This window comes from Epinephelus fuscoguttatus, linkage group LG6, assembly GCF_011397635.1.
Source record: "Epinephelus fuscoguttatus linkage group LG6, E.fuscoguttatus.final_Chr_v1".
In the NCBI taxonomy this organism is placed as follows: domain Eukaryota; kingdom Metazoa; phylum Chordata; class Actinopteri; order Perciformes; family Serranidae; genus Epinephelus; species Epinephelus fuscoguttatus.
The window spans coordinates 23393371-23420374 of NC_064757.1; the positions used below are offsets into that span (position 1 = coordinate 23393371).

The window sequence follows — 27004 nt, forward strand, 5'->3', positions numbered from 1 at the left end:
TGAGTATGCTGGCCATGCAAGAACTGGGATGTTTTCAGTTTCCAGGAATTGCGTACAGATCCTTGCAACATGGGGCCGTGCATTATCATGCTGCAACATGAGGTGATGGTCGTGGATGAATGGCACAACAATGGGCCTCAGGATCTCGTCACGGTATCTCTGTGCATTCAAAATGCCATCAATAAAATTCACCTGTGTTCATTGTCCATAACATACGCCTGCCCATACCATAACCCCACCGCCACCATGGGCCACTCGATCCACAACGTTGACATCAGCAAACTGCTCACCCACACGACGCCACACACGCTGTCTGCCATCTGCCCTGAACAGTGAAACCGTGAAAACAGTGAAAACCGGGATTCAGCCGTGAAGAGAACACCTCTCCAACGTGCCAGGCGCCATCGAATGTGAGCATTTGCCCACTCAAGTCGGTTTGTGCAGAAATTCTTTGGTTATGCAAACCGATTGTTGCAGCAGCTGTCCGGGTGGCTGGTCTCAGACGATCTTGGAGGTGAACATGCTGGATGTGGAGGTCCTGGGCTGGTGTGGTTACACGTGGTCTGCGGTTGTGAGGCCGGTTGGATGTACTGCCAAATTGTCTGAAATGCCTTTGGAGACGGCTAATGGTAGAGAAATGAACATTCAATTCACGGACAACAGCTCTGGTGGACATTCCTGCAGTCAGCATGCCAATTGCACGCTCCCTCAAAACTTGCGACATCTGTGGCATTGTGCTGTGTGATAAAACTGCACATTTCAGAGTGGCCTTTTATTGTAGCCAGCCTAAGGCACACCTGTGCAATATTCATGCTGTCTAATCAGCATCTTGATATGCCACACCTGTGAGGTAGGATGGATTATCTCGGCAAAGGAGAAGTGCTCACTAACATAGATTTAGACAGATTTGTGAACAATATTTGTGAGGAAATGGTCTTTTGTGTGTATAGAAAATGTTTAAGATCTTTGAGTTCAGCTCATGAAAAATGAGAGCAAAAGCAAAAATGTTGCGTTTATATTTTTGTTCAGTGTACATTCTTCTCAGTAGTGTAGTGGTAGTTCAGTGGAAACCAGAAAGCTTTTGTTGTTTTTACATGATAACGATACAGCTCGTTTCGCAGTTCACATGACGAGGACTCCTCCAAGAATCTCTCCCCCAGGTTAACGAGCTGGGGGAGAGGGGGGGCAGGAACCCAGAAAATGAGGCCTCTCTATCATTTAGTAGACTTTGCTATGTAGTGATGTTGTTGTGGCCTTATGTAATATTTCAAAATAATAGATAGATAGATAGATAGATAGATAGATAGATAGATAGCCTTTACTTAATAATAATGGTAATAGTGTTAGTAATTCCCTCATTTGAGATGCCCCCAATGTATGACAGCGCCCTTACCAATCCCCTATACTACCTATGCCCAGAGCTGGCAACGCTAACCGGGCAAAGCCTCTTTTCCTACAGGCAGCTGCCTCCGTTTCACTTAGCCTTAGTTTTTCTCCATGTGGAGGTGTGATGAACTGAACAGTGTCCAGAGAAACAACTTGTGAGCAGGTAGTGTGGTCATTCAGACTCCATCTACATGTTTCAGTCTTCGTGATTTTCTCATGATGCGGTAACATTTCCATTTGGTAGCCTATTAAACTGTTGCTGTGATCTATCAAACCTGTATCAGTGAACAGCTGAACCATTTAGAGAGATGTGACCTTTCACATGAATAAAGCAGTCTTCGTGAGGGTATATGACCATTCTCACTGGTTGCAGTCCAACAGCCTGGCCATAATGCGGTATGTTGGAGCAGTATTGCAACACACACTGTGAAATATGACACTGTTTTCACATCATACAAGGATGATACAATATGTGTGGTTTTGCACTGTGAGGAAAATATCAATATACAGAGTGTATTTCTGTAACATACTACTTAAGAAAGAAGGCCTGCAAATCTTCCACCTCCTCTTCTGTATTTGAAACTTACGTAAGTCTACACTGAAAATGTGCAACATCAACATGGGACTGTAGGAGTGAACTCCCTCTCTTTTGATAAACTGCAGCAAAATGCATATGGAGCTACACATACACACGCATCATCATAAATCTCACCTTAAGAAATTTATGCAGAGTATCGATACAACAGTTGGTTTGGTCACGAAAGTAAATCACTTCTGCAGGTCATAAATGCCTGTGTGCATCTTAAGAGCTGGAGGACAGAGCTCACCTCTCCTGCCATTAAATCATTCATGACCCTGCAGTGCTGTGGACCACACAGTGCCAGACCTGCCTCCGCCAATCTGTGTCTCCACTCTGACAGTAAGCACACACACCACTACACTTTTAAGCCCTGCACTAAAATCAGCCTCCACAGACAGCAATTACAAATGCTCATTCAAGCAGGCACACACACTCACAGATACTCAGACAGTCGGTATTTATTTGTGTCCCCTTGCTCCTGCTCAATACACCTGTATCCTCGGCTACCCTCAGTGGCTGTATCAATCTATAAAACATGTCTAAATCTCTTCCTCACTCTGATGGTCTCTTTCTCTGCACAGTACTCCCCACACCATTGATCAGCCTCGTGTCCATATTCATGAGCTCTGCAGAGGATCTCACTGGACACCAATCTTTGGACGAGGGGGTTCCCTAAGACATCGTCCTCCCTCTCCTGTCAGGTTGTCCTCTCATGACCAAAGTGTTTCTGCACTTATGAAGAGCAATTGAACCTCTGAACCTCTCTATAGACTATCTGCTTTATGACTTTATTGATTTTTTAAGGGGACTTTCACTGTAAGTTTTCCTTAAAGGGTGCACTGGTTTCTATACCTCTACCCTCTCAATAAGGGAGATTTCTCCAAATTTCTCACAATTTCTCCCAACACTTGTCCTCCGGGTCATTTAAAAGCAGGCTTTGGGTACATCCCATCTCAGTTGTTAAATAAGCCAACCCTAAATCTCTACTAACCTTCCTATTCAAGGTTCTAGAGCATGCAGCTTTCATGCATGTCTCAGACATCATCTCTTCAAAGTAATCTACTAGATCCAAACCAGTCTGGTTTCAAGAGCTGTCCTTACAATGAAAGTGCACTGCTGTCAGTGATAGAAACCCTGCAGTCAGTGAGAGGTGTCTTCAGTCTGCCCAGTCTTCAGTTCTCATCTTGTCAGCAGCCTTTCACACAGTGAACCACCCAAAAACTCCTATCAACATGATCAGAAGTATGCATCACTGGTAAATTACAACTCAGGTTTAAGTCCTACCTTACAGAGCGATCATTCAAAGCAGCAATGGAGAGGAGCCCAAGCATTATTCTCTTCCCACTGGGATACCGCAAAGATCTTTACTTGGTCCCCTACTATTCCCAGTATGCACCACCTCCCTTGGTCTGATTATGCACTTACAATTTTTCTTTCTCACACTGATCATACCTAGGTCTATCGTTACCTCCCATCAGACAACCTGATTGCCTCACTACAGATCTCAGCCTGCCTCAGTGATATTTCAAAATATGTTTGACTAGCCTCTTGGAGATCCCAGCCAGTCCTTCTGTTTAACACTTTAGTATCTAGCTTAGCCCCACCTCACTTTTACCAACAAAGTCTGCCAACATATGAGCATCATGAATGATGACAAATTAATGCTCACTGAGCATGTTGCATCCTTTACTTGTCGGTGTCGCTTTGCAGTATATAACATCAAAAAGATCAGATCCTACTGCCATACTGCGGCATGGCTGATTATTCAGCCAAAGACAACCTTTTCATTACTTTCCACTGGCTTCCTGTTGCAGCTCATATTGGTATCAAATGAATGACAACAAGTCCTACTGTGAGTGTTAAGCAGCACATGTCATTCGAAATTCTTCTCCTGTTTGGTATCTCAATGGAGGAATAAGTGAACTAGATGCAGTCAGCAGAGTTTAATACTTAAAGACCTACAGTATCTGTGCGCTTACTTATATGTTCCCTCTCTAGCTCTTTCTAAAAAAAAAAATGAATAGAACAAAACAGTATGCTAGGCTCTTATGTTACTTCATGCCCCTGTAAGCCTTGTGGTGCTTGTTTCAGGAGATACACGGAACTGAGCTTGAGGCACTTATTTTCAAAGACTTCTCCTTGATCTAACGTGGTTTGGACTGTACCTCATTTATACGTCACTTTGGACAAGAGCATCTGCATAATGAATAAATGTAAATGTACTGAGTGAGACCCTTGTTGCTGAGTTCCACATAATATATTGTGCTTACGCTGCCATTTATAGAGGCCACCAATGTTACCTATGCAGAGAAGATGGAGCCATGTGTTGGGTTTATGAGGAAGGAGCAGAGAGACGGTGATGCTTTATTGGCAGTGAAACAGATGTTTCCCACATGACAAATAAATCAGACAGCCTGGATCATTTGTTGCACCATTATCTCTCCACCCACACTGATTTAGGATTAAGGATAACAGTTACCTAACGATAAGATGCATTATATATATATATATATATATATATATATATATATATATATAAAAATAATGCTATTGACTGTACTGTTGTTTCATTTCATTTTTGGAAAATGATACGAACCTTTAACCTATTCACCCTTGAATTTCATCTCTCTGTCTATCAAGCCCATGACTGAACAAGTGCGGAAATCCTTAATGAATAATTGATGACTCTGCGTAACAGTATTGCAGAACAGTGTTGAATTGCTGCACTGGATCAGAAGGAGAGGTGGGTGTGAACACAGCTTGTATGTGTGCATGCTTGACTGGTATCTGGGGCAATGTGTGACTCTGTATGTGTCGGATAAAGACGGAGTCTGCGTGTGTGTCGAGTAAACACAACCTGACCGGTTCCATGTGAAGGCAATGCAGTGCCAGGTCCTTCACACCTCCGTTCCTCCCTCCTCTGACACTCTTCAGGACATGGCCGTGTCTTATGGATGATTTTTGGACCTACTGTCAGCTTACTGACTGCACCAAGCTGTGTTGTCAACCTGCTCCAATGCTGACCAAGTCAGAGTGAAGCTGATTGTAAATGAGATCTGAACGTTTTCCAACCAGCAGAGGGAGCTAAGACCAGCTCATCCTTCATCTGTCCTCTGCTATCAATCCATCTTTAAAAAACAAAATGCATTAAACCTGATACTGTACATGACATCTTTCCGACACAATTTCAGGCAATCCAGAGCAAACGTCTTGTCCCTCAGGGGACATATCTGTTGTTAACACCACATTCATCTCCATACCTATCCTTTCCGACCACTGTTCTCACATTCATCCCTGCTGCAATTTCTGGCTATGCAGCTTTTGTTTGTTTGTTTTTTTCCATTTCTCATTAATCTTCCTATTGAGGGAAACAGATGTCTGGATGACAGTGCTGAGCCATACTCTGGGTGAAAACACAATATGCATGCTTACTCTCACAGCCACACAGAAAACACCTAACCTAAAATATCTGTTTCACACCTAATTTAATTTGTGTCCACATCAGCTCCAGTTTGCATTTTTAGGTGAAGAGGGCAGTGATGCCACATAAATCAAATGTCAAGTACAAGAGACACAGTATGTGCTTTCAAAAAAAATAAAATCTTCAACTTCTCGGAGAAGAGAACAACTCAACCGTTAAAAATGTGATGCTGGTTGATGTACAGTATTTGACAAATTTAACAGTAAACAGGGATTCCTTCTCTGGACTCATATCAGTGGTTCCTGACTCATACAGCCATGGGGTCCACATTTCTCCTTGGTCATTAATTCAAGATTCACACAGTTTAATATTTTCAGCGCCATACTTGCATTTGGCCACATCATTGAGCTAGTTTGTTGTCTCAGTGAAGTGGCTGTCTGTTAGTCACTTGCTCAAAAGCATGAGTCGGTACCTCAAAATAAAAGCTCTGTGCTGGAAAGTAATTGTACTTCAAACTAAAGTGTGTTTTTTACAAACCTGACGTGTTGGTGAATCACTTGCGGCCCATTAAGACTGGACCTGTGACTCACTTTTGGACCGTGACCCACCAGTTGGGACCCACTGCCTTACATCATTGTGTTTGCAAAACTTTAGAGAAGTAATGGCTATAAATAGAAAGATTATAATTACGAGAACAGGCTCCTTGATGCGTCAGCAGGACACTCAAAATGACAAACACAACCATGCCCAGCCTTATTTTAAAATGAAAACTGCTGAAGCCAAATAGAGAGGATTTTCAACAGAATGGCGAGCTGGAAACATGAGCCAGATTTTCACACTCAAGCACACTCCTCCGCTCAGTAGCAAGATATTCTGAGCACATTACATAACAACAGGGGCTGAAGTTCAAGGATACTACAAGTGTGTAAAAACAGGCATGTGAAATATAAAAAATAAACCCAATAACAATAAAATCTACAATTAAACAACATTTACAAAGCATTTCAGACATACCAAAATTAGATGTAAATATACATATAAAGTTTACACAGGACACTGCAAAGTAAACATAAAATTGGTGTAGTGGACTCAGTGTAGAGAAGCCTTTAACACTATTATATTAAACACACAATATCTCACATTTTAATTATGACCAGGTTATTAAGATGAAGATTATTCACAGACTTGAATATGGACAAAGCCAGCATGAGGGATGACAGAAGGGGGTGGAATTATATAAAAAGAAAAGAGTGAGTAAGTGTTGAAGTGGATTCAGTTTCATTGACTCAGCAGGAGGCAAGAATGCCAAAGTGACTAGAATGGAGTGACAGTGGGGGATGTGGGGTTAAGAGAGCTGATGAATGATGGAAAAACAGCAAGTTGTTCAAGGAAGTTGCTTTACGATGACCTTCAGCCTCCGACCAAGGACGCACAACAACAAGAGATGGAATAAACAAGAGGGGGATGTGGATGGTGGTGTCATTTTAAATTGTGTGAGTTATTGCACTGGGGAAAAATATGGTTGAGCTGAGGCCAAAACACAAAATGTAAGTGGTGTCATTTATTCTCTGGGATGCAGAAAGAGGATTGAGACTGAGCATTTTACATTAAAAGGTCTAAGACTCCAACAAATTTTTTTTTAAATTATCAATTAATATCCACATTATTTTCTTCATTGTTGCAAATATTAATAGCAAGTTACCAGAGACAAAGTATTGTCTTCACAAACAGATGTTCAGTTTACTATTGTAGCAGAATGAAAATCACCCAATACTCACATTTGAGACACTGGGAATTACTGCCATTTTTCCTTTAAAAAAACCCATCTATTATCAAAACTGTTGATTATCTGTCGACTGGCAAATGGATGAATCATTTCAGCTCTAAACAAAACTGCTCTTGTGTCTGCTGTTCTTTTCTTAATGCATGCTGACAAATTATGTGTGAGCACAAACAGTGAAGATCTCACAGCTGAAATACCAGACTGTTTGCTTCCTAAGTCCTTAAAACCAAAGTGTACTAAGATATGTTCTATTGATCTGGACTTAAATCATTACTTATATGACTACAACAACCTTAAAGTCCAAAATCTTGTAAACATTTAGAAGTACAGAATAGGGGGATAAGAATTTTTGACTGCGTTAAAAGCACTCACAATAAGTCCAGTAGTACCCAAAGAGAGTGCTGGGCAACCAACATAAAGAGACTCTGCAAAAAGCAGGCTGCATACGTATGCATCAACCTGAAAAAACACAACAAGATCTTAATCAATCATTGGCGTATTTCTTATTAGAAGATATGTCATTTCAAATTGCTGAAAGGCCTAGCTTATTAAGATTGTTCTTCACTAAAATGCTGAGTAAAAATGATGATGTTCAGTAAAAATAAAAGATGTGTATCCTCTCTGTGAGGCAATAAAAATATCTGGTTTCTAACAAGGTATAGGATAAAGCGATTTCACTATGTTCTGGCATTATTTTAAGAGTTTTGAGCATCAGGATAATATCATGAATCGCAATCATTTTGAATAATCATGACATGAAATTTTCATATTGTCCTATATCTAGTGCATTTAAGTTATCTACTGTAAATCTGTCACTCATTTTCTTTGAATAAGGAGGAAAAGGACACAGGCTAAATATTGATCCAGCAGTTATTTTAGTCACAAAGAACAACCTAGACAAATACGGTCATACAAAGAGGAAACCACAATGGCCACACACATACACGCACACACACTTGCGTCACATGCAGAAGCGTTTCAGCAGTGTGTAGGCAATTAAAGCTGTGCCTAAGGGGGTGCTGAGGCCAAAGTCACCGTGCTCTATGCTCTGACAAACATTTTCTCCATTACCAGCAGACTAACTGTCCTGCACCGCCTTGAGCTCCATTATATATTTTCTCTCACTTAGACTCTGCATGGAGGCAGCGGGGGGAAATGGGTGAAAAGGAGAGTGACCACAGGAGCGAGGGAAAGGGGTGGAGGGAGTGCTACTGTATGATTGGACTGGAGGAGCAGAAAGGAGACGAGGACGTGGTGAATGTAGCTGAATGCAAAGTAGTCTCCAGCCATCAATAAAAACATGTCAGATTATCTTTTTGAAGCTGTCAGTCTCTGCACGTACCTCTGAACAAACTGGGTTGGAAAAGAGAAAACAAACGAGGAAGCAGTGCTCAACTGTTGTGACCCGATCCATATGGTTATGATGGATTTTCGGTCATTGAACAGGAAATGAAATATGGATGCGTGTAATACTGTTGGTGTGTAGGCTACAGTTAAAGGACAGCATTTCTGAGGAGGATGTGTGTAGTAGTAGTGGCACAGAGAGGGATTGTGTAGGAGTATTTGACAGGAGGAGAAAATGAGAGAATAAATCAGATGATGTCAGTGTTCATATAGTGATTGGAAAGTCCTCTGTGTAAGCACTAGGTGGCGACATCCAGCTTTCTCACAGAGCACCCGACACTGTGCTGACTAAGGGCTGGCTGATAGTGGATGTGCGTGTGCCAGGTCTACATACATGTGTGCTTACATGTGATCGTGTGTGAGGTGCGGTTGACCTTGTACTGTAAAGCTGCTGCATACACGCAGATTCTCCTTCATCCTGAGCTGATACCGCAACAGTCCCCGAGGACCGACCCCCCTCCTCTTCGATCCAAACTGATTTAATATGGCGGGGAAAAATGCAGCTCAAACATTATCTGAACAAATGTCTGTTTGCTAAATCAAAGCTTTTACAAATGTGTGTGGTGGAAGTTGATTATTCCATATCTGCCTACACAGCAATCCCATTTTCTTTTCTTTTCCCTGCCTACTGAAAACATTAGGCTGCCGTAACAGTAAAAATGACTGATGCTCCATCCCCCCCTCTTGCCTCTCTCTGTTGCTCACTTAATCTCTCTTGTTTCTCTCTCTAAATGTGAGATCCATAGCTTAGTGCAAACTCAGAGGCTGTGAGAGGAGAGAGGGAGGTGTTAAGAATCGAAAGCATGGTCTTGCAGTGTTGCAATGTGCCGCCAGTAACTGCGGCAGAAACAGGGACAGAGGGAGGGAGTTGTAGTCTATATTGAAGCAGGAGAATTGATTATGGGAGGGATGGAGGAATGTATTGTGGGAGGGAGGGAGGGAGAAAGGGAAGGGGGTGGGCACATGGCTCTGCATCTGCTCGAGAAAAATCTCTAGGGTCAGCCAATTAGAGGCTGGGTGACACCACTATCCTCCCTGCTAGCTAGTAAATCCTGCGCCACAAGACAACCCACGTGCCACTGCTCAATGAACGTGTGAGGTTGTACAGAGACACACAAAAAAGCAAGATGACACACACACACAGAAAAAATGTTAAGCACTCAGTGAAATTGGCGGTAGTTAAACACCAGAGAGTTAAGTGTTTACGCGCTTTAATGGCAGATGTGTCTGAGAGATTGAGCATTAATTTATGTCATTCAATCAGCCCTGGAATGACTGACATACATCAAGATTAGAGAGGGCTCATGTCCCAGCTGACAAGACCAACAAGTCTTCCAACCCATATGGCCACATAGGTCATATGTTCCTACCCTCTAATACGACACACAGGGTCATTTACTTAGCACCACTACTGGTGGACAACAGAATAACTAGTATCTGCTAACAGTGGCAGCCTTAAAGGAACAGTTCAGGATTTTTGAAGTGAGGCTGTATGAGGTACTTATCTATTCCCTGTTTGCAGAAACAGATGGGACTAACACCTCAGAAGCTCAGCAATATATTGAATTGAACCCCCATTCAATGCTGTGAATGGAGGTTGACACAAAAACGTATTTTAGCCTCCTAAAATGCAACTCACTTAAAAAAAAAAATCAATATCAGTTTAAGTGGAATGCCACATTGAGGATATTTTCACCAATTTTCCTTGTTGACAGACAGCCCTTTTTCTGGTCTCTATATTTTCTCAACCGTAAAACTGCCGCCACTGCTGCATGCTGTATTGCTTTGCAGGTCTATTGTTTGGGTCAGACTGTCAGCGGGTTATGGAAGACACAACAAATACTAAAAAGTAAAACTAAGTGATTATGACAGTAACATTAAAGCGCCATTGACTGTAGGGACAAGACCAGAAGCTAACTGTGAACTGTAAATGCATGCTCACGGACCTAGAGAGCTACTGCTGCCATGAGTCGGACTTGTTTGCAACACAACTACAGGATCTTTCTGAATGAAGGGATTCCAGCGCTTTACATACAGTCTACAAAGTCAGCGTTACCAACCATCCAGAGTTCCCTGCCTTACTGAACGGCAGTGTCTTGCACACCTTCTTCAGTTATCTCAAGATAAATTGGAAAAAACTTTCCAGACCAGAAGAGCCTAATGATTATTTGTCTTCAGTGTAAATTTTTGGCTCTCAATACTATTGTGTAAAGACCAAACCAACCAAAGTGCCACTGGCTATGTTTATCTTATCAATGAATTTGTGTTAGCTATGTGTAGAGGGAAACTAAGCTGGAATCACAAACTCTATAGCCACTGGTGTACTGTGATAACCGTAGCCTAACCTAGTATTTCATATTTTATATTCAGATATATAACTGTATGTACGACTTGTGTGATGGGAAATTACAGTACATTCAGCAAGCATCTCTCTCACTTATTTGGCTGTGGTTTTACATAATCCTCTGAGGAGAAACGTTCATACAAAATTGTCTCAAGCTGCAGGTAGCGTATTTATGTAATGTCAATCAAGGTAATAGGGTGAAATGTATGTGATGACCAGGACTTTTCTTTGTTTAGACAGCCTGGAAAAACACAAGCACACACTATCTTTGAAATACTGGTATTTACAAAAGTAAAGGTTTTTTTAAATCTGATTTTGCAACAGCATTTTCCGACCCAAAAACAGCTGATCTATGGAGTCAAACAGTGCACAGCAGCGGCAACACAGAAGACATTATTTTATGGTTGAGAAAATGTAGTGCCAAAAAAGAAAAGTGCTGTCTGGCAGTGAGTAAAAGCGATGAAAATATCCTCAATGTAGCATCCACTTAAAGTCATAGTGAATTTTTTTGGTGTGCCTTTTGTTTTGGGTGGCTAAAATACATTTTGGTGTCACTCCCCCCATTCACAGCAATGTATTTCTGAGCTTCTGGGGTGCGAGTCCTGTCTGTTTCTGCAAACAGGGAGCACACCAACCATCATCTACTGAACCCTAACTGACTATAGATATGTACCTCATACAGCTCCACTTCAAAAATCCTAAACGTTGTGAAACCGTTGTAGTTGTACCAAAACTATGTGGTTAGGTTTACAAAAAAGATCATGTTTTGGCTTAAATTAAGCATGTTTGTTGCCAACGTAACATAACATGATATATCTCATGTGACTGTTACATTTGTTTCACACTTGACACAAACATCGGTCTCCTGGATAAAAGTCCTGTATTTGTTTGACCCATCCACCTCCTCATCCTCAAATCCCTATGCAGAGAAGGAGATTTGTCAAACTCTGAGCTTAGTAACTGTGGTAATTCTACGAAATGGAGCCTGATATCAGAACCCGTGTGTGAGAGATGCAGGGTGTCCTTTGAGAGTAATTTTAAAAAAGGTGCTCCCACATTCCCACCGTTTGAGAACTGAGTGTAATTAGTGAAAACAAATGTCAGCCTTGCAAAAAATATTCACTGTGCCTCCACACTGAATTCTGCAGTGTGAAACTTTTAAAGAATTTTTAGTTACAGACTTGGCAAAGAAGCAACACAATATTTCAGCCAAGCTAATTAATGAACTAGTGCTACTACACATGTAGCACCTTCAGCACAGGCACAGATGAATGAATGGAGGTTCTGTTATGTTCTGTGTCTCTACATGTTATTGGCCATCCTCCTGGAGAGCAGAGCACCACTGTGTTTGCTGGGTGGGATGAGGAAGAGGATCAAATCAAAGTGACACCACCTCTGCCTTGGGGGGATTCAGATGAAGGGGTTGACAAATGGCTAAGCTTTTAATAACAGGTCCATGACGCTACTACACTATGATGACACTTGACACAAGGATTAGATGACTCAAGAAATCTGCACTCCACTAAGTAAGATTTGTCATCAGGGAGCACAGAGTGATACTCCAAGGCACCAAGGCCAAAGTCCTGGTCTTGAAATGTCATCATCTGTTACCCAAAAGGACTGCTATAGTCATAAAAACTAAACCTGGATCCCTTCCTTGAGAAGCCCTACTAAGCTGCTGTAACATATATATACTGTATTTCAAGATACCACTTTGGACTATGCAGGTTTAATTCAGTCAGGAAATTCAGACTCCAATCATGAACTCAATCTTCTCCTTCCCATCGCATTAAATGAATCAGACATTCTCTATTGTCCGCACTCAGACAACTGGAACTGAGAATTACAGCCGGGAAGCTGCGCTGCTGTAATGACCTACTGTACTGCTGGGTTTTGAATCTAATTATTCCCCTTCCCTCCGGTAGACAGAAAAGAAGGAATCATCATATCAATCAGGTAAATAAGACACCCGTCATTCAATACAGAGGAAAAGGGCGCAGAGTCACCCTGGGGTCACCCATACTCCTCTGATATTTCGATCCTTTTTGCTTTCACTCTCCTCTTCTATGGCTCTACCCCTGGGTTATATTCCTTCAGTCTGAGCGTTCGTCTTCACACCGAACACTCGCACACAATCACTAACACATAAGGTGCCTCCCACACACATACAAATGTAATCCCTCACTGGCATGTTCGCCTTGAACACAGAAATACATGCAAAACTTGCAACAATACATAAAAATGTAGACCTCCATATTTTACCATCTGAGACGCCAAGACTGAGTCTACAGCTGTGCTAGCAGCTCAGTGACTCACAACAGTCCTTTGAGCTGAATGACACATCAGCATGCTCTCAGTGACAACACTATCATGCCGATGCTAACCAGGTGTAATCTTTAACATGTTTACCATCTTAGTTCAGTGTCTAAACATGCTAACGTTTGCTAATTACTGAACGTTAAGTGCAGGGGAGGTGGATGAGAATGTGATTACTTTCGCAGGTATAAACCAATGTGATGGACATGTAGAAATTTCGACCAGAAGTCGGCACAAGATGACAAGTCAGGGATCACTGAAATTATCACAATATATCCTGGGAAAAACAAAAGCGTCAGTGAAAATCTCGGGGTCATCCCTATGTTTCCAGGGTTCTGTATTTCCTGGGTTCTATGTTCCCCACTTAACCCTGCAAAAAAGGTTCTATGTTCCCCGCTTACACAAAAAGGGTTCTATGTTTCCCGCTTGGTTGAGCGGGCAACATAGAACCCTGGAAACATAGAACCTTTTTTGTGCAAGTGGGGAACATAGAACCTTTTTTGCAGGGTTAAGTGGGGAACATAGAGCCCGGAAAACATAGAACCCTGGAAACATAGATACGCTCCCAAAATCTCCCCATACGAAATCAACTCACTAGCTCTGCTTTGACCAGCCAGAGTCAGGGACAGGTGAGGATTATAAATTACAACATCCCAAGATAAGGGTGCTCCAATTGATCGGCCACCGACCGTTATCAGACGATATTTGTTCACAGTGTTGGGCAGTAACATGTTACAGTAATAACATTACTTTTCCAAGTAACGAGTAGTGTAACTAATTACTAATGAAATTTCAGTAATAATATTATGGTTACTCCAAAACCAAAGAACTTGTTACAGCGTTACTTTTGTTTTCACATCACCACTGACTTGAAATGCAACATCACATCAGCGGACTCATTTTAGTTATCGTCACAAAGCAGCTAGCTAGTTGAAAACGCTTAACTTAGCATGGAAGTATTCCCATCACTTTGATTTTGTCAAGAGGGAAGATGACAAAAACACTTTCACTGCATGTAGTCGGACTAAAACTCTTTCCACAGCAAAAACCTTCTGTCTGAAACACATCGACTACTACAACAGACATAAAGCTCCAGGAAATACACCCCACCAAAGGTGAGCCCTCTGCGGCTGCAAAGGTTGGCTGTAATCCTGCACTGGTTAAACACCCAAAACTGAATTTTATTCGTGCACAGCTGCAGCTACAAAGAAGTGATGAAGCATGTGGATGGATATGTGGTGGATGAAATGTTGTTCGTGTGCGACTCTCCATCTTTCGGGTAGAGCCTTGGGGAAATACCCGTCAGAGACAACAGAAAACCCCCAGGTAAAAAAGAAGCTATCTAGCCTTAGCTACACTTACCGGTGATTACCCTGACACTCACTCAAAGGCACACATCTGAATTTTGGGCAGATACGCAATTATCAATTTAATGGGGAGTAACAGAAAAGTAGTGTAACGAATTACTGTTGGCAGGGAGTAATAAGTAAAGTCATTTTATTACCTTTGAAAAGAGTAACAAGCAACGAAGTGATATTACATTTTCAGAGTAACAAGCCCAACACTGTTTGCTCTAAAGAGTCGCAATGCCGATCAGGTGACGCAGAACTCGCTTAAACATTTCTCTACGAACCGCTGAAACAGCCTCGCTGGTCTGGAGGTTCTGACAAACTGTAGCTCACACTGAACACTCACTGTAACATTGTAACTGCTGGTATTGGTACTAGTAGTTACTGTTAGATGAGAAGTCAGAGGAACATTCATTTCTGCAGATTCTCTATATGTATGCAGAATCTTTGTGTCGGGAAAAGATTTTTGTATCTGTAAGTGTTCTGGTTTCCAGTCCGGGTAGTGTTGACCAATCATGTTGGAACAGCAGGTAAAGAGTCCTTGTAGGGAGGCAGAACACATTCGCCGAAATTAACCCATCAGCTATGCTTCAATAAAAAGCTAGCTTTATATTAGCTGTTTAAAAAAATCCATCTGCATTCATATGCAGATATCTGCGTATAGAGATTAGCTGAAACCTCTGATGCATGGAAGAGGAAGTCCTGGCTCGGATATCTGCTAACTACACCGGATCTCCCAAAATATTGGCCCTCACCCCTCAGACCAATAGCTGATCAGCTCTGAGACCGGGGGATGATTGATGTCAGTAAGATACATCCTGTGGGGACCATGAACGTCTGGACAAATTTCCATAGCAATCTGTCAGAAAGTTTGTATTCTTTGGTCTGGTCCAAATTGGCGGAGTGACACTGCCATCCCTAGCACCATGCTACAAGGGAAAGGTCTCTGCAAACCAATAATGATCATTCATAATAACCTTGCTCATTCATTCTCTTTTCATGAGGTAAGGCATACGTGAAAAGGAAAGACAATGACAGAATCATAAGGTCAGTAAAAGGTGGATGGGGATAGAAAATGCATCGAATTGCAGCGAACACCTGCTGTTGTAAGTTATACGCCCTGTTGTTTAAAGCCGAACACACAGGACAAATAAAATCTTTCTCTCCAGAGCAAAACAGAGTAGATCAATACAATAAGTGGTAGGCTGCACATTGCAGAGGCTCCTAGCTATCACACATCAGTCCATGAGATGCTGCAGAGTCTGAGGATATCAAGGCAGGACTCAGAGTACCTGGACATCAAACTGCACTAAGCTCCCATACCACCTCCTGTCCTTTTCTCTCTCATCGGCCAGAAGGAGCTTAAAGGGAAAGAGCTCAGGTTGGGTAACAGACACCAAAAGCTTTCCTTTTTTCACAACAAGCTGTCCAGCAATGACCTATAAAATTCGTTTAAGAAGACCTCGCTTCATTCTTTCTCTCTCTCTCTCTCTTCTCTTTTATTTGGGCATGATGAGGATCCATTTCAATAACCCTGATCTCTCAATTCTTGTTTCAGGGAGTTACGTAACAGCTGCACTATTAGAATAACAATTGGGAGGAGAGATTAGCGCAATCGGCCAAGGAGAGAGATAGGAGGAAGATGAAGCAGGGAGGGAGGCAACAGGAGGGAAATCTAAGGAAGCCCCTCAAAATATGACACATCATTTCACGTGCTGTCTCACAAATGAATAGATTAAACTGTGCAGTGGGAGGGTGAACACAGACGAATTCTGCTACTGTTAATATTTTTTGGAGGTTTACACAAGCCTGTTGTGAGAAGACTATACGCTTTACTGAAAGCACTGCAGTCCTACGTGTCAGTTCAGCTTCATTTACAATCATCAGCCGAGAAACACCAATAAATGCTTGTGTCTCGCAGGCTTTCTTTGATTACGGAGATAACACAAAATTAGTGGATGCTGATGCTTGTGGCTTCAGTCTATATCGAAAGGATGAATCACTGCAGTGAGGATGAAACCGAAAACATGATGAGAAATCTTTATCACTGATCAACAATTTAAAAATACCCCCAGGCTTTGGAGTTTTGGGGAAGCCAAACCCCTGCAGAGAGGGAGTGCCTGCTGGATGCTTGATGTCATTTTGCTCTCTCTTTTCTTTTTTTTCTATTTTAACAATGATCTGAGAGTAACTTTTGAGCAGGGGAGTCGTCTCGTCTCTCTAATCAAATAAACCTGATTCGATGTGGTGGGCTATCTGCTTTGGAATCACTCAGTCTTTGCTAGCTAATAAATAAAGACCCGCCATCGCCCTGGTAAAGGGAGGACAAGGGAGGAGAGAGGTGGGGGTTGGTGAAATGCCTCACATGCGCCTTCCAGTCCTGCTTTAATTAAAGGAGAGTAGGCTGCAGCTCCCGGCCAACCTGCCCCAGCAGCACTTACTGTAGAGCCAGGAGCTGGACTCACTGAAACTCATTCCCAGGCTCCATCAACATGAGTGAGTGCCTTGGCCAGGCCTGCTGAGTCATCTGTCTGAGGGGTTCCACAGGGTCACCTGGGCTGCAGCCACACACCATCACATTAGTGTCCTTAGAAAGACTAAACATAATCTTACCACTAAAAGAAATCTAAAACCCAAGATCTATCTGGAAGGAAATGCAGTTTTAGAGCCACAGCATATTCCTCTAGAAAACCCCAACGACGAATCGAACGGGAAAATATCCAATTAAATACAATTATCACAAAGTTTAAAGCAGGTGTTAGCCACCATTTTGGTTTTGGGGACCAGCAAGCTGGCATAGAGTGGTCTCGTGGACCAGTAGGCGATACGTGGGTATAATATTAAAAAAAACGATCCACAATTTCTGTGGTATGTGTCTTCCGTACTGTTCCCCCAATTCAAAAACACACAATCTATGAATGTGCAATTGCGTTGGACACAAGAGGTCTCCTACAGTACATCACTTAAAGGTCCATTTTCACAAGACAGGAAACAGGGTGAAACAACTAGCCCGGCATATTTCAAAGGTAACAAAATATGCCTACCAGCACCTCAGAAGTTTACTGATTAAACCGTTATATCTTGTGTGTTTAAAGGTATACTATGTGGAAGGGGTGGGTGATATCACCCTAAAATAATATCACGATATTTCAGGGTATTTTTGCAATAACCATATTCTCTGATGATATAATAAGTAATACAGTTTTACATGTCAACCTAACAGTTTACCTTCAAATATTCAGTAAAAACTAAACAAAATAATCTCTTATTTCTTTAGTTTGTGAACAACAACAGTAACTCAGAGTAAGATTTAGATTCTGTATACAATATTAATAGTTAAAATAATATCTACCACAAATCACACATTTAAACAGCTCCCAAATACAAAAAAATGTACCCTGGGATCTATATATAAATAAATCAACAGGCAATTTCCTTCTTTTAGCAAAATCCTAAATGATAGAGTTGGGGGTTTTTTTCTCACCTGGACCTTTATGCTCTGCTATTTCTCCTCTAATCATCACACTGTAACCTGTGACAGGCTGTTACGCTATGATAACTATTGCACATTCACAAATATGTAGTTTTTTGTCGAGCCACAAGCGTTACATAGGTTTATCATACAAAATGTTTATGACTACATCACAGCGGAGCTGCTGAATGAGTTCCCTCTAGGCGGTAAGAGTCTGAGAAGTCCGGCGCTGTTCATAAAACATTCAGGACACCACAGTTTATTCCACACTACTGACGCTGCCCCTTTTTGGAACCACCGCGGAGTCGGTAATAATTTTGGTTTCATCCATAATTGTTGTTGACGTGGGCAACAGTATGATGTCAATATGTCAACAAGTAGACTTCATTTTTCACGATATTAAAAATTATACCGGTATTATCATGAACAAAATGATATGGCACATCCCTACTATGTAAATTGTTGGTTATGGTTTGTAACATTAAAAAGGATAGTGAAAGTTAGAGCCAACCCCAGACTCACTCTTGTTCACTATATTTGTGTCAATGTTATCCTTAGCTATGCGTCCTGCTTACAGTCTGGCACCTATAAGTCATGACCTCACCTGTGTGCTGTGTTTGGGAACGTCCTGAGTATTGCAACATAAGAAGAAAATGAGAAAATACAGGCAGAGGGCAGAGTCTCTGCAGATAAATACACCACACAAACTTCTGTCTTTACATTGTGTTTTTGGTAAATCCTTCATAGTACACCTTTAATCTGTACAGAAAACAAAGTGTTAAAATAACAAGTTACAGTTTTGCCAGGAGCAGTGACTTCCTGAAGTCTGGTACTCACCATGGCAACCACCGGAGACTCCAGGAAGTTATTGCCCAGGCCATGAAATAGTCCAGCAGCTTGAGTAGCATTGATCTTCTCATCAGTTGGCAAGAAAAGGAATAGTTTTATTCTCCAAAATTACAAATTCCTGTAAGGTTTTCATGGCATGTTCAGTATATCAGAAAAATAATCTGTTTGACTGATAATAAAATAATCGTTAGTTGCAGTCCTTATTAGACCAGCCAATATCTCTTTGAGGTAAAATAGGAGGCCAGTGTTTATTTGTCTTGAGCCTGAAATGGATATCGACTGAAGCCAAGTTTCAGATGAAAGACAATGATCCACATATAAACTATTTACACGTTGTAGCAGCCAATGATTAAATTGATTACTATCTCCCAATGGTTTGACCTGAGGAATGGGCCATTTAAAATTCATCACTTTGATCACAGTAGCCAAAGAGCGAACAGGTAAGCAGGCAGGCAGGGCTGATCGGCAGACAGGTGCTAGATTTGCCTGTGATGGGCTTAGTCACTGCTGCAGCACCCCTATTCCACTGCACCAAACGTGGACACACTCAAAAAACACAAAGCCATACATACACTTTAACATGGCATCAACATCTACAGCAGTAAGGTAGCAATCTGTCTCAGACATCGACACATTAACCTCAGTGAAGGCTCAGCTTCCTGTTCAGACAGGGAGGGTGAGAGATTTTGGAGGGCAGACAGAGACGAGGCTGGAATGCTGATCCTCTGCTGCCACCTCTGCTTTATATGAAGATGGAGATGGCACTTAGATAGTACTTTCAGCGTTGCAATGTTCCCCGGCAGCCATGTTAGCTGCACAATCCTGCACCACAGCTGCTGTTTAGAAAACCATACCTTATGGATGCCTGATGGGCTGCGATATGCAGCTACAGCCAACACCTCTGAGTGCCAGACAATATACAGCAACAAAAGGAGCCACAGTGCATCCTGACCAGACTTATTATATTGATGAGTCTGAGTACCAGCACCACTAAGTGGTCAGTCCTTAGCTGCTACGACTCTTTCTCTGCACTTCACTGCCTTGCAAGTAACAGACAAGCTCGACTACACAGAAACTGGATGTGAACACACGGTAACCTTTTAGCTACATCAGATACAGGCTTCACATATGATGTTGCAACACTGACATACAGTACAGTTTTATAGTCCTATACCAATTAGTCAAGTCAGCAGATGTTCTCATTAACTGTTTTTCACATTTGATGGCTCCAGCTTCTTAAACGTGAGAATGTGCTGCTTGGACTTGTCTTACATTACAGTGAACTGAAGTAAACTGAATATCTTTGGGTTTTGGACAAAGCAAAATGTAACATCACCTTGCCTCTATGAAATTCTAACGGGCCATTTTTACTGTTTTTTTATAGATTAATGGAATAATCATTTAAAAAAAAAAAGAAAATAGATTATAAGAAATAATTTTCAGTTTTGTTTTGGAAGAAGCAGCTTTTGTCCCAGCATGCCACAGTGTTACATTTGCTGGCAGAAAAAGCTTTAAGGGATGGGCATGAGTGTTCGTGTACTTGTCAGTATACTCTCAAGATGTTACTCAATCGCTGCCCAACCTCCCACATGTGAACATGACTTTTAAATTTGTTTTTAGCGGGTGCAGTGTATTTCTTCACTCAAAAGCAATATACTCCAATTATCACGGAACTATTGCTGGAGTATGAGCTCTGCACCGGGAAACAGTTGGTCAGGGTCCGTTCACACACACACACACACACACACACACACACACACACACACTCACAGAGTGACAGGGCTAACTGTTAGCATCACACAGCTAATGTTTCCTAACAGTTATTAATGGGACAGAGTTAGGCTGTTTGGTGCTGTTGTGAGATTTTTGGAATATTTAACAGCCCAGTGTTGGATGTTAGCCGGTGCTACTGTTTTACCTTGTACTAACTGGGCAAACGATAAACTGACATTAGGGTTAGGCTTAGAGAGTGGCTCCAGACTCCTAAGACTGTTCTTAAGTTCTGCCTTTAACCTATGCAACAGCAGCATCAGAAACTTTGATCAATTTCTTTATGATAACTTTGAATTTATGGTTTAATAGGCTAATTGAAGCCTGGCTGTTCAACAAATGGATAAAAATTGCACTTGTTTTTTGTTGGACAATTTCCAATTTCCAAGTACTCGAGTACTCTATACTATTTAATATGTGCACTCAAATATGGAAGTTACTTAAAATGCCCATCCCCACTGCCTTTAGAGATATTTACATAGTTTGTTTAAAATTACCTAGAGTTGAAACAGTAACAAATAATTAATGTGCACCAGTTTTGATAAATTGATTATTTATGGAAGCCTTTCTTTTTTGCCAATAAGTCACTGGTTCTCAGCTTCTCAAATGTAAATATTTGTTCTTCTAAATAAACTAAAATAAAATGGCTGGTTGCAGCCCAGGCTGCTTGGTAACGCTGCTCAGCCATGCAGCCAGTTTTTCCCAGTGGCCACTCACGGTATTGCAGCAGACAAAATAACCCCGCCTTCCAAAAAGCACTTTCCCCCTAGGCTACCATTCTAAAAAGACATCTGTAAAACTGTTGACAGGACAAGTCAGACTGCAAACAAAGTTAATTATGACTCTTTCTATTATGATTTGTGATGTCATTACAATGTAAAGTCTATGAGCCAAGCGGGAACTCATGGGCGGGGCCAGCAGGAGAAAAACTACTGCGCATATTCAGTGGACTGCAAACCACATAAGTAAAACCAGAAGCAAGAAACATGTTTTTGGCCTATGTGCCAGGCGAGCAACTCCATTTGAATGAACAGGTGCCATCATCGGATCCTGTATCTACATTTATGTTGCAGCCCTATCACAAAAATAACCATTACAATTACAATAGGTGCATGAGATTTATATGTGCATTCATGACATTGTTGCCACATTAAAACTCACTGAAACGTAAAACTCATTCATGATCCACTCAAATAAGCAAAAGGTGAATGACCTCAGAGATAAATCCATATTGCTGCTCACAGAAATACTGCTCTGATATATCCTCCATGACACTATTGGATTTGTTTACCACCCTGGGGGCACACCGAGCACTGATCACGTACTGTAGCACTAAAACAATTGGAAACAGGAGGAAGCAGATCTCTAAATGGTCATTAAGAGCCCAACAGAAATAATTGTCTGGCTTTTACTACCAGCTCGCAAGACAAATTTAGTTTATTGTTTTCTTAAGAAATTGCAATTAGATGTTCAATTTGAACTCGCACTATTTTGTAACTTGCATAAATACCATGAAGAGAAAGACCTTGATTCTTGTTTTGTTTGTGTTCATGGTTCTTCTTGTCTCTCCACATTTGTATTAAAAACAGCGATAAACCATAAACTCCTAAAATTAAGCAGCCAATATTTAAATAACACAAAAGCCAAAATAACACTCAAACAGAGTGAACAAAATTATGCGGCCCTGGAGTATTGATATATTTTCAATCTTCAAACAGCCTGTTTAGAAAGAAATGCCAGGTGCACATTTCCCATGACCTTGGAATAATCCTGAATCTTTAAATAAGTAAACAGCCTCAAATGAAAATTGCATCAGATACATTTTTTATCCGTCATGCTGATATGAAACAAACAATACACACACAGCAAAGCACTACTCCTTCCTTCATGGCCAGGTAAACCACTGCACACTGAAGCAGCTGTAGATGTAGACACAAACCCACATACAGAATGAGGTGAAAATAGGTGCTGACTAGGACAATAGGGCTTTGTTCACATCCTGACAATGCTCATTTTTCAAGCAGAGCAAACTCATCAATAAAAGTAATTTGAGGACAGCATTAGCCACTGCTCAGCAACTGACCTGTGCTGTATAATATCACTACACCATAAAGCCAATTAAAACAGCACTTTCACCCTTTGATGACGAATTGTTGGCTTTATGACTCTGGACATGCCCCCACAGGGATGGAAATAATCATGTAAAACACCAAGCATACATTAGCAACAAGGGCAGCAATAAAGGGATTAAAACAATAAAGAGGACAAGCAAATCAAACAATGTCTTTAAAAGATAAAATTAATAAAATACTAGAAAATAAATAAGGCTTTTCACCCTAAAGGATGAGGTAGCAGCTCCTAGAGGCCATAAGACCAACTGGACCATAAAAGCCAGAGCACAGTGACAGTCTAAAGCAGGGATACTCAGCTTGCTTTGCCGAAGGGGACGCTTTTGCAAAATGACAGAGGCCCAAGGGTCAGTTAATATGCAAACAATTAAATTTATCAGTATATATAGTAAATGAATTTCCTCTTTTCAACCTTTTGACATTTGCTGTCCACACTCATCTTTGACAAGAAGCAAATCCAGTCGCAGCAGCCCTGCACAGGTCAGGTATAAGCAGGAGCGTTACTAGGATTTGAGGACATGCGGGGCGTAGTCAGGACCTCTGTCAGGCGGTCCAAGGGAATCCTCACCTAGCATGTTTTTCTTTATAGAAAAAAGCTCTTTTTATTGTTTTTTTTTTTTTTAAATGGACTCTGGCACCTTATTTACATTCAAAGTAAAGCATGGAAGCCCACCCAGCACCCTATCACGGACCAGATTTGGCCCACTGGCCACAAATTGAGTATCACTGGTCTACAGTAACCTGCTGACTGTGATCTATTCCCAGCCCGGCGCTCTGCTATTGCGACTAAAAATACCGGAGCAATAATACATCAATCACAATAAATTGAAACAATTCAATGTACAAGACATGTAAAGATCAATAAAGGAAGCTAATAACTTAAAACACATCTATAGTGCAGGATAAACGATTGAAAGGCCTTCAGTGAAGAAGGAAACTGAGGCTTACATAACAAAGATCCTGATTTGCTGCTAACAAAATGATACAGAAAAAAAATGGTGAGCAAAATGTATTGTGTGGTTAAATAAAAAACAATGTGGCTCTGTCACAGAGAGAAGTGTTGACCTTGCCTGCACCGCGAGGATAGGGACACTCCCGAGGTGCAGGTCGATTCACAGCTGATGGCACAACTACTGAAAAAAAAAAAAAAAGAAAAAAAAAAAAACAGGCTTCCAGTGGCAGAGAAAAAAAACTAAGTGCGACAGCGGTTTTGTTAACCACCACGCAATATAAGGAAACTTCTGAATTACAGACTGTAGAAATTGACTACGTTGCTGCGGGCATCAAAGAGGAAACAAAGAAGGCACTGGAGAGAAAGACAGAGAAAGAGAGAGAATTCCCCCAGTATTAACATCTGCTCCAGAAACCAGGAATGGCTGTAAGCCGGTGTTAAAAAAGGAAGAGAGGTTGGGAGGGGGAGCTGGAGGGGAGTCAGGAAGCTTATTTGAAAGACTTAAGCTGCATGGTTACGTAAGTGATATGGGATCCTCTGAAACCATACACTTTCAGTCAAAGTTGGGATGCATTAGTACCCTCGCCAGATATCTTATCCCTGCGTCATCCATACTGTCAGAGCTGCAGGCTTCCCCTTCTTAAATCTCATCTTGTCCAGCATGCACATACAACACATGCATGAAACACACGCACACAAGCATCTCTGCACCGACTTTCACACTCCTGGTCCATTTAGCAAAAGCTTGATAAGATGTGTCTCTTAAAGAGGTTAGAGGTGAAGATATGGAGAACATTACAGTAAATCACTGGCTCATGTCAGTCATCGCCGACAGAGTGGTGACATGTGTGTGTCTGTGATGAAATGATTGTGTCTGACTCTTCTACGAAAAGAGCTGAGGAGCAAACCCCTACTGAGAGACATCTACCCCAGGTGTATCTGAGTCATACCACCTTTTCCTCTCTTCTGTCATGCACAACAAAAAGAAAAATCTAATCCCCTACACCAGCCTCTCAGCCCTACCTCCCCTCTCTGTGAAAGTGGAAGCTGTACTGTGTTTCTGTCCATAACACTGTCTCTACTGCATCAGCATCAGATTGGTTTACAGCCAGCCTGGCACAGTGCAGGCTCACAGGGCGGCTGGACTCATACTCGCTTTGCTGAGGACCAATTTGCCACCAATACACAACAGCACAATCTGTGGATGACTCATTTTCATTAATGAGTGAAATCCGACGAGAGGCCAGAGGAATAAAGTAGACTCGGCAGCTTGGTGATACGTCCCTGCAGTCGGCGACTGGCGGAGAGGAGATTTATTGTTTACAATGAGCTCTGCCAGTCGCTCCAGCTCTGCTTGGGACTTCTCAGTCAGATGCAAGTCTGCAGGTATTGCTCTGCGGTCATTAAAATGCCACATAGAGGAAAAGCTGAGAGGAGAAGATAACGGACTGTTTGTGGAAATTGGCAAGCTCACAGTTTTCGTGGATAATTAGTGCTGTGGTGTAATTTTGCTCACTAACACCATACCGCAGTGTGACAACAAAGAAAGAGAGGAGACAGAGATGTGAAGAGGGACAGACACAGTGAGAGGTAGAGTACTACACTGCCTTATCAGACGGCTTAGACAGGACAGTCAATAAAGCAGATATAAAGCAGTCGAGAGGAGTAGGAGAGCATGCAGTGTGTTGTACCGTTTCCCCATGTCTGTATGCACAGGACATACATGTGTGCCAGGGAGACTGTGTGTACACACAGTAGAAACACACTTATGACTGAGTTTCCATGTGTGCCCCGGCACCCCTGACCAGAGCTTGGCATGACAGAGAAAGAAGGTGGGGGGGGGCGTCTCAACCTTCCTGCCCCCCTCTCCAGCCACCCCTCCCTCCCCACCCTACCCCCATCACTCTACCCCTGACTACCCCACCTGTGAATAGTCCCAGTACCTTGCGCTTTTTATCCCGTGAACGACTCCTCTTTTTGACCCTCTCCTCCTCCTTCTCTTTGCGTTCCGCCTCTAGCTGGGCTTCTAAATCCTTGTTCTTGCGGAGATGTTTGGCAGCTTGTGCCATGGTGTTGGTGTTGGGGGTCTCGGTGGCGTTGGCGTGTCCAGATCCTACGGCGGTGGTCTGCGGGGCGACAGTGCTGGGACTTCTACCTGGCGCCGGCCAACACTAGCGCTGCCGCTGCTGCTCTGTGCTCCTCTATGGCCCTGCAGAGTCTGCGAGCGTGCTCACCCTCTGCCTCCTCCTCCTCCTCCTCTTCAGCAGTGCAGTCACACACACATCGGCAGTCCTCAGCCGTCTGCTGTGGGATGCTACTGCAGCGCTGCTCTCTCTCCCTCTCTCACTCTCCAGTGCTCGCACTCTCCCTCTCTCAATCGCTTATGTACACTTCCCTCCTTCAATTTTTCTGTTGCCTTCCTCTCTCCTCTCCCTCGTTCTCTGTGCGGGAGGGAAAAAAAAAGATTAATAGTGAACAAACAGGTTTTCCTTCTTTTTGACTTGTTTTCCTTCTCTATATCTCTCTTCCCTTCTGCTTCGACCCCCCCACCCCCAACAAAGATTAAAGAAGGATGAACTGACAGTCAGTTGAGGAATAGCCCGAGCAGCTTTGAGTCAAAGTCAGCTCTCCTTCCTCGCATTGCATTGATTTTGTTTCCTTTTCCTGTATTTAATTTCTCAGTATCTCATAGTCCTGCTGTGTGTCCATCTGTGGAGGCTCGCTAGGCTGCACAGGGAGCCCGGCATCACCACAGCCAATCACGCAATCACTCACACACACGGTTACCAGTGGAAATAAAAAAAAAAAAAAAAAAAATCTAAAACATGCATGAGAAAAAAAAAGCTGCCTCTTTCTCGTTTACTCTCCCCCTCTCTTTCTGCTCCCTTCTCCCTCTCTACTGTTCAGGCGCTGCAGCAGACAGGATTGGTACCCGTGCAAGGATGTTGGTGCAGTGTGCTTGTGTTTATTAGAGTGAGGCTGTGAGCAATAAAAGGCTATTCCATATCTCTCCCTGGCCATCTATTGTAAAGTGTGATTCAGTAACATCAAAAGCTTTGCTTCATTGACTTCTTTTTCTGCATTCCTTTTCTCCTCTTCCCCTGATCCCTTGTTATAGTGTTTCATTCAATACAAGAAAGGGTGGTGTGAATAAATATATTACAGTGTGAGTGGATTCTGTGTCTTGTGCTCATGTACAATGTATGTGTGGATATGTGCGCAGTGAGAAAGAGGTGCATAGGGAGAGAG

At 42.2% G+C, this 27004-nt stretch overlaps 1 protein-coding gene across 12 annotated transcripts in view; it reads right to left on the reverse strand.

Moving 5' to 3' along the window:
- ank1a (ankyrin 1, erythrocytic a) overlaps positions 1 to 26281 on the reverse strand; it is a 120922-nt gene extending 94641 nt beyond the window's left edge. For 9 of the 12 annotated variants that reach the window (XM_049579833.1, XM_049579831.1, XM_049579832.1 and 6 more), the window contains exon 1: positions 25699 to 26196. In XM_049579833.1, the coding sequence (XP_049435790.1) occupies positions 25699 to 25824 (126 nt within the window). In that variant the 5' untranslated portion in view covers positions 25825 to 26196. Of the gene's footprint in view, positions 1 to 25698 lie in introns of all 12 variants that reach the window. The other 3 variants (XM_049579823.1, XM_049579839.1, XM_049579837.1) reach the window with 3 other exon arrangements.
- Positions 26282 to 27004: the final 723 nt, after the last annotated feature.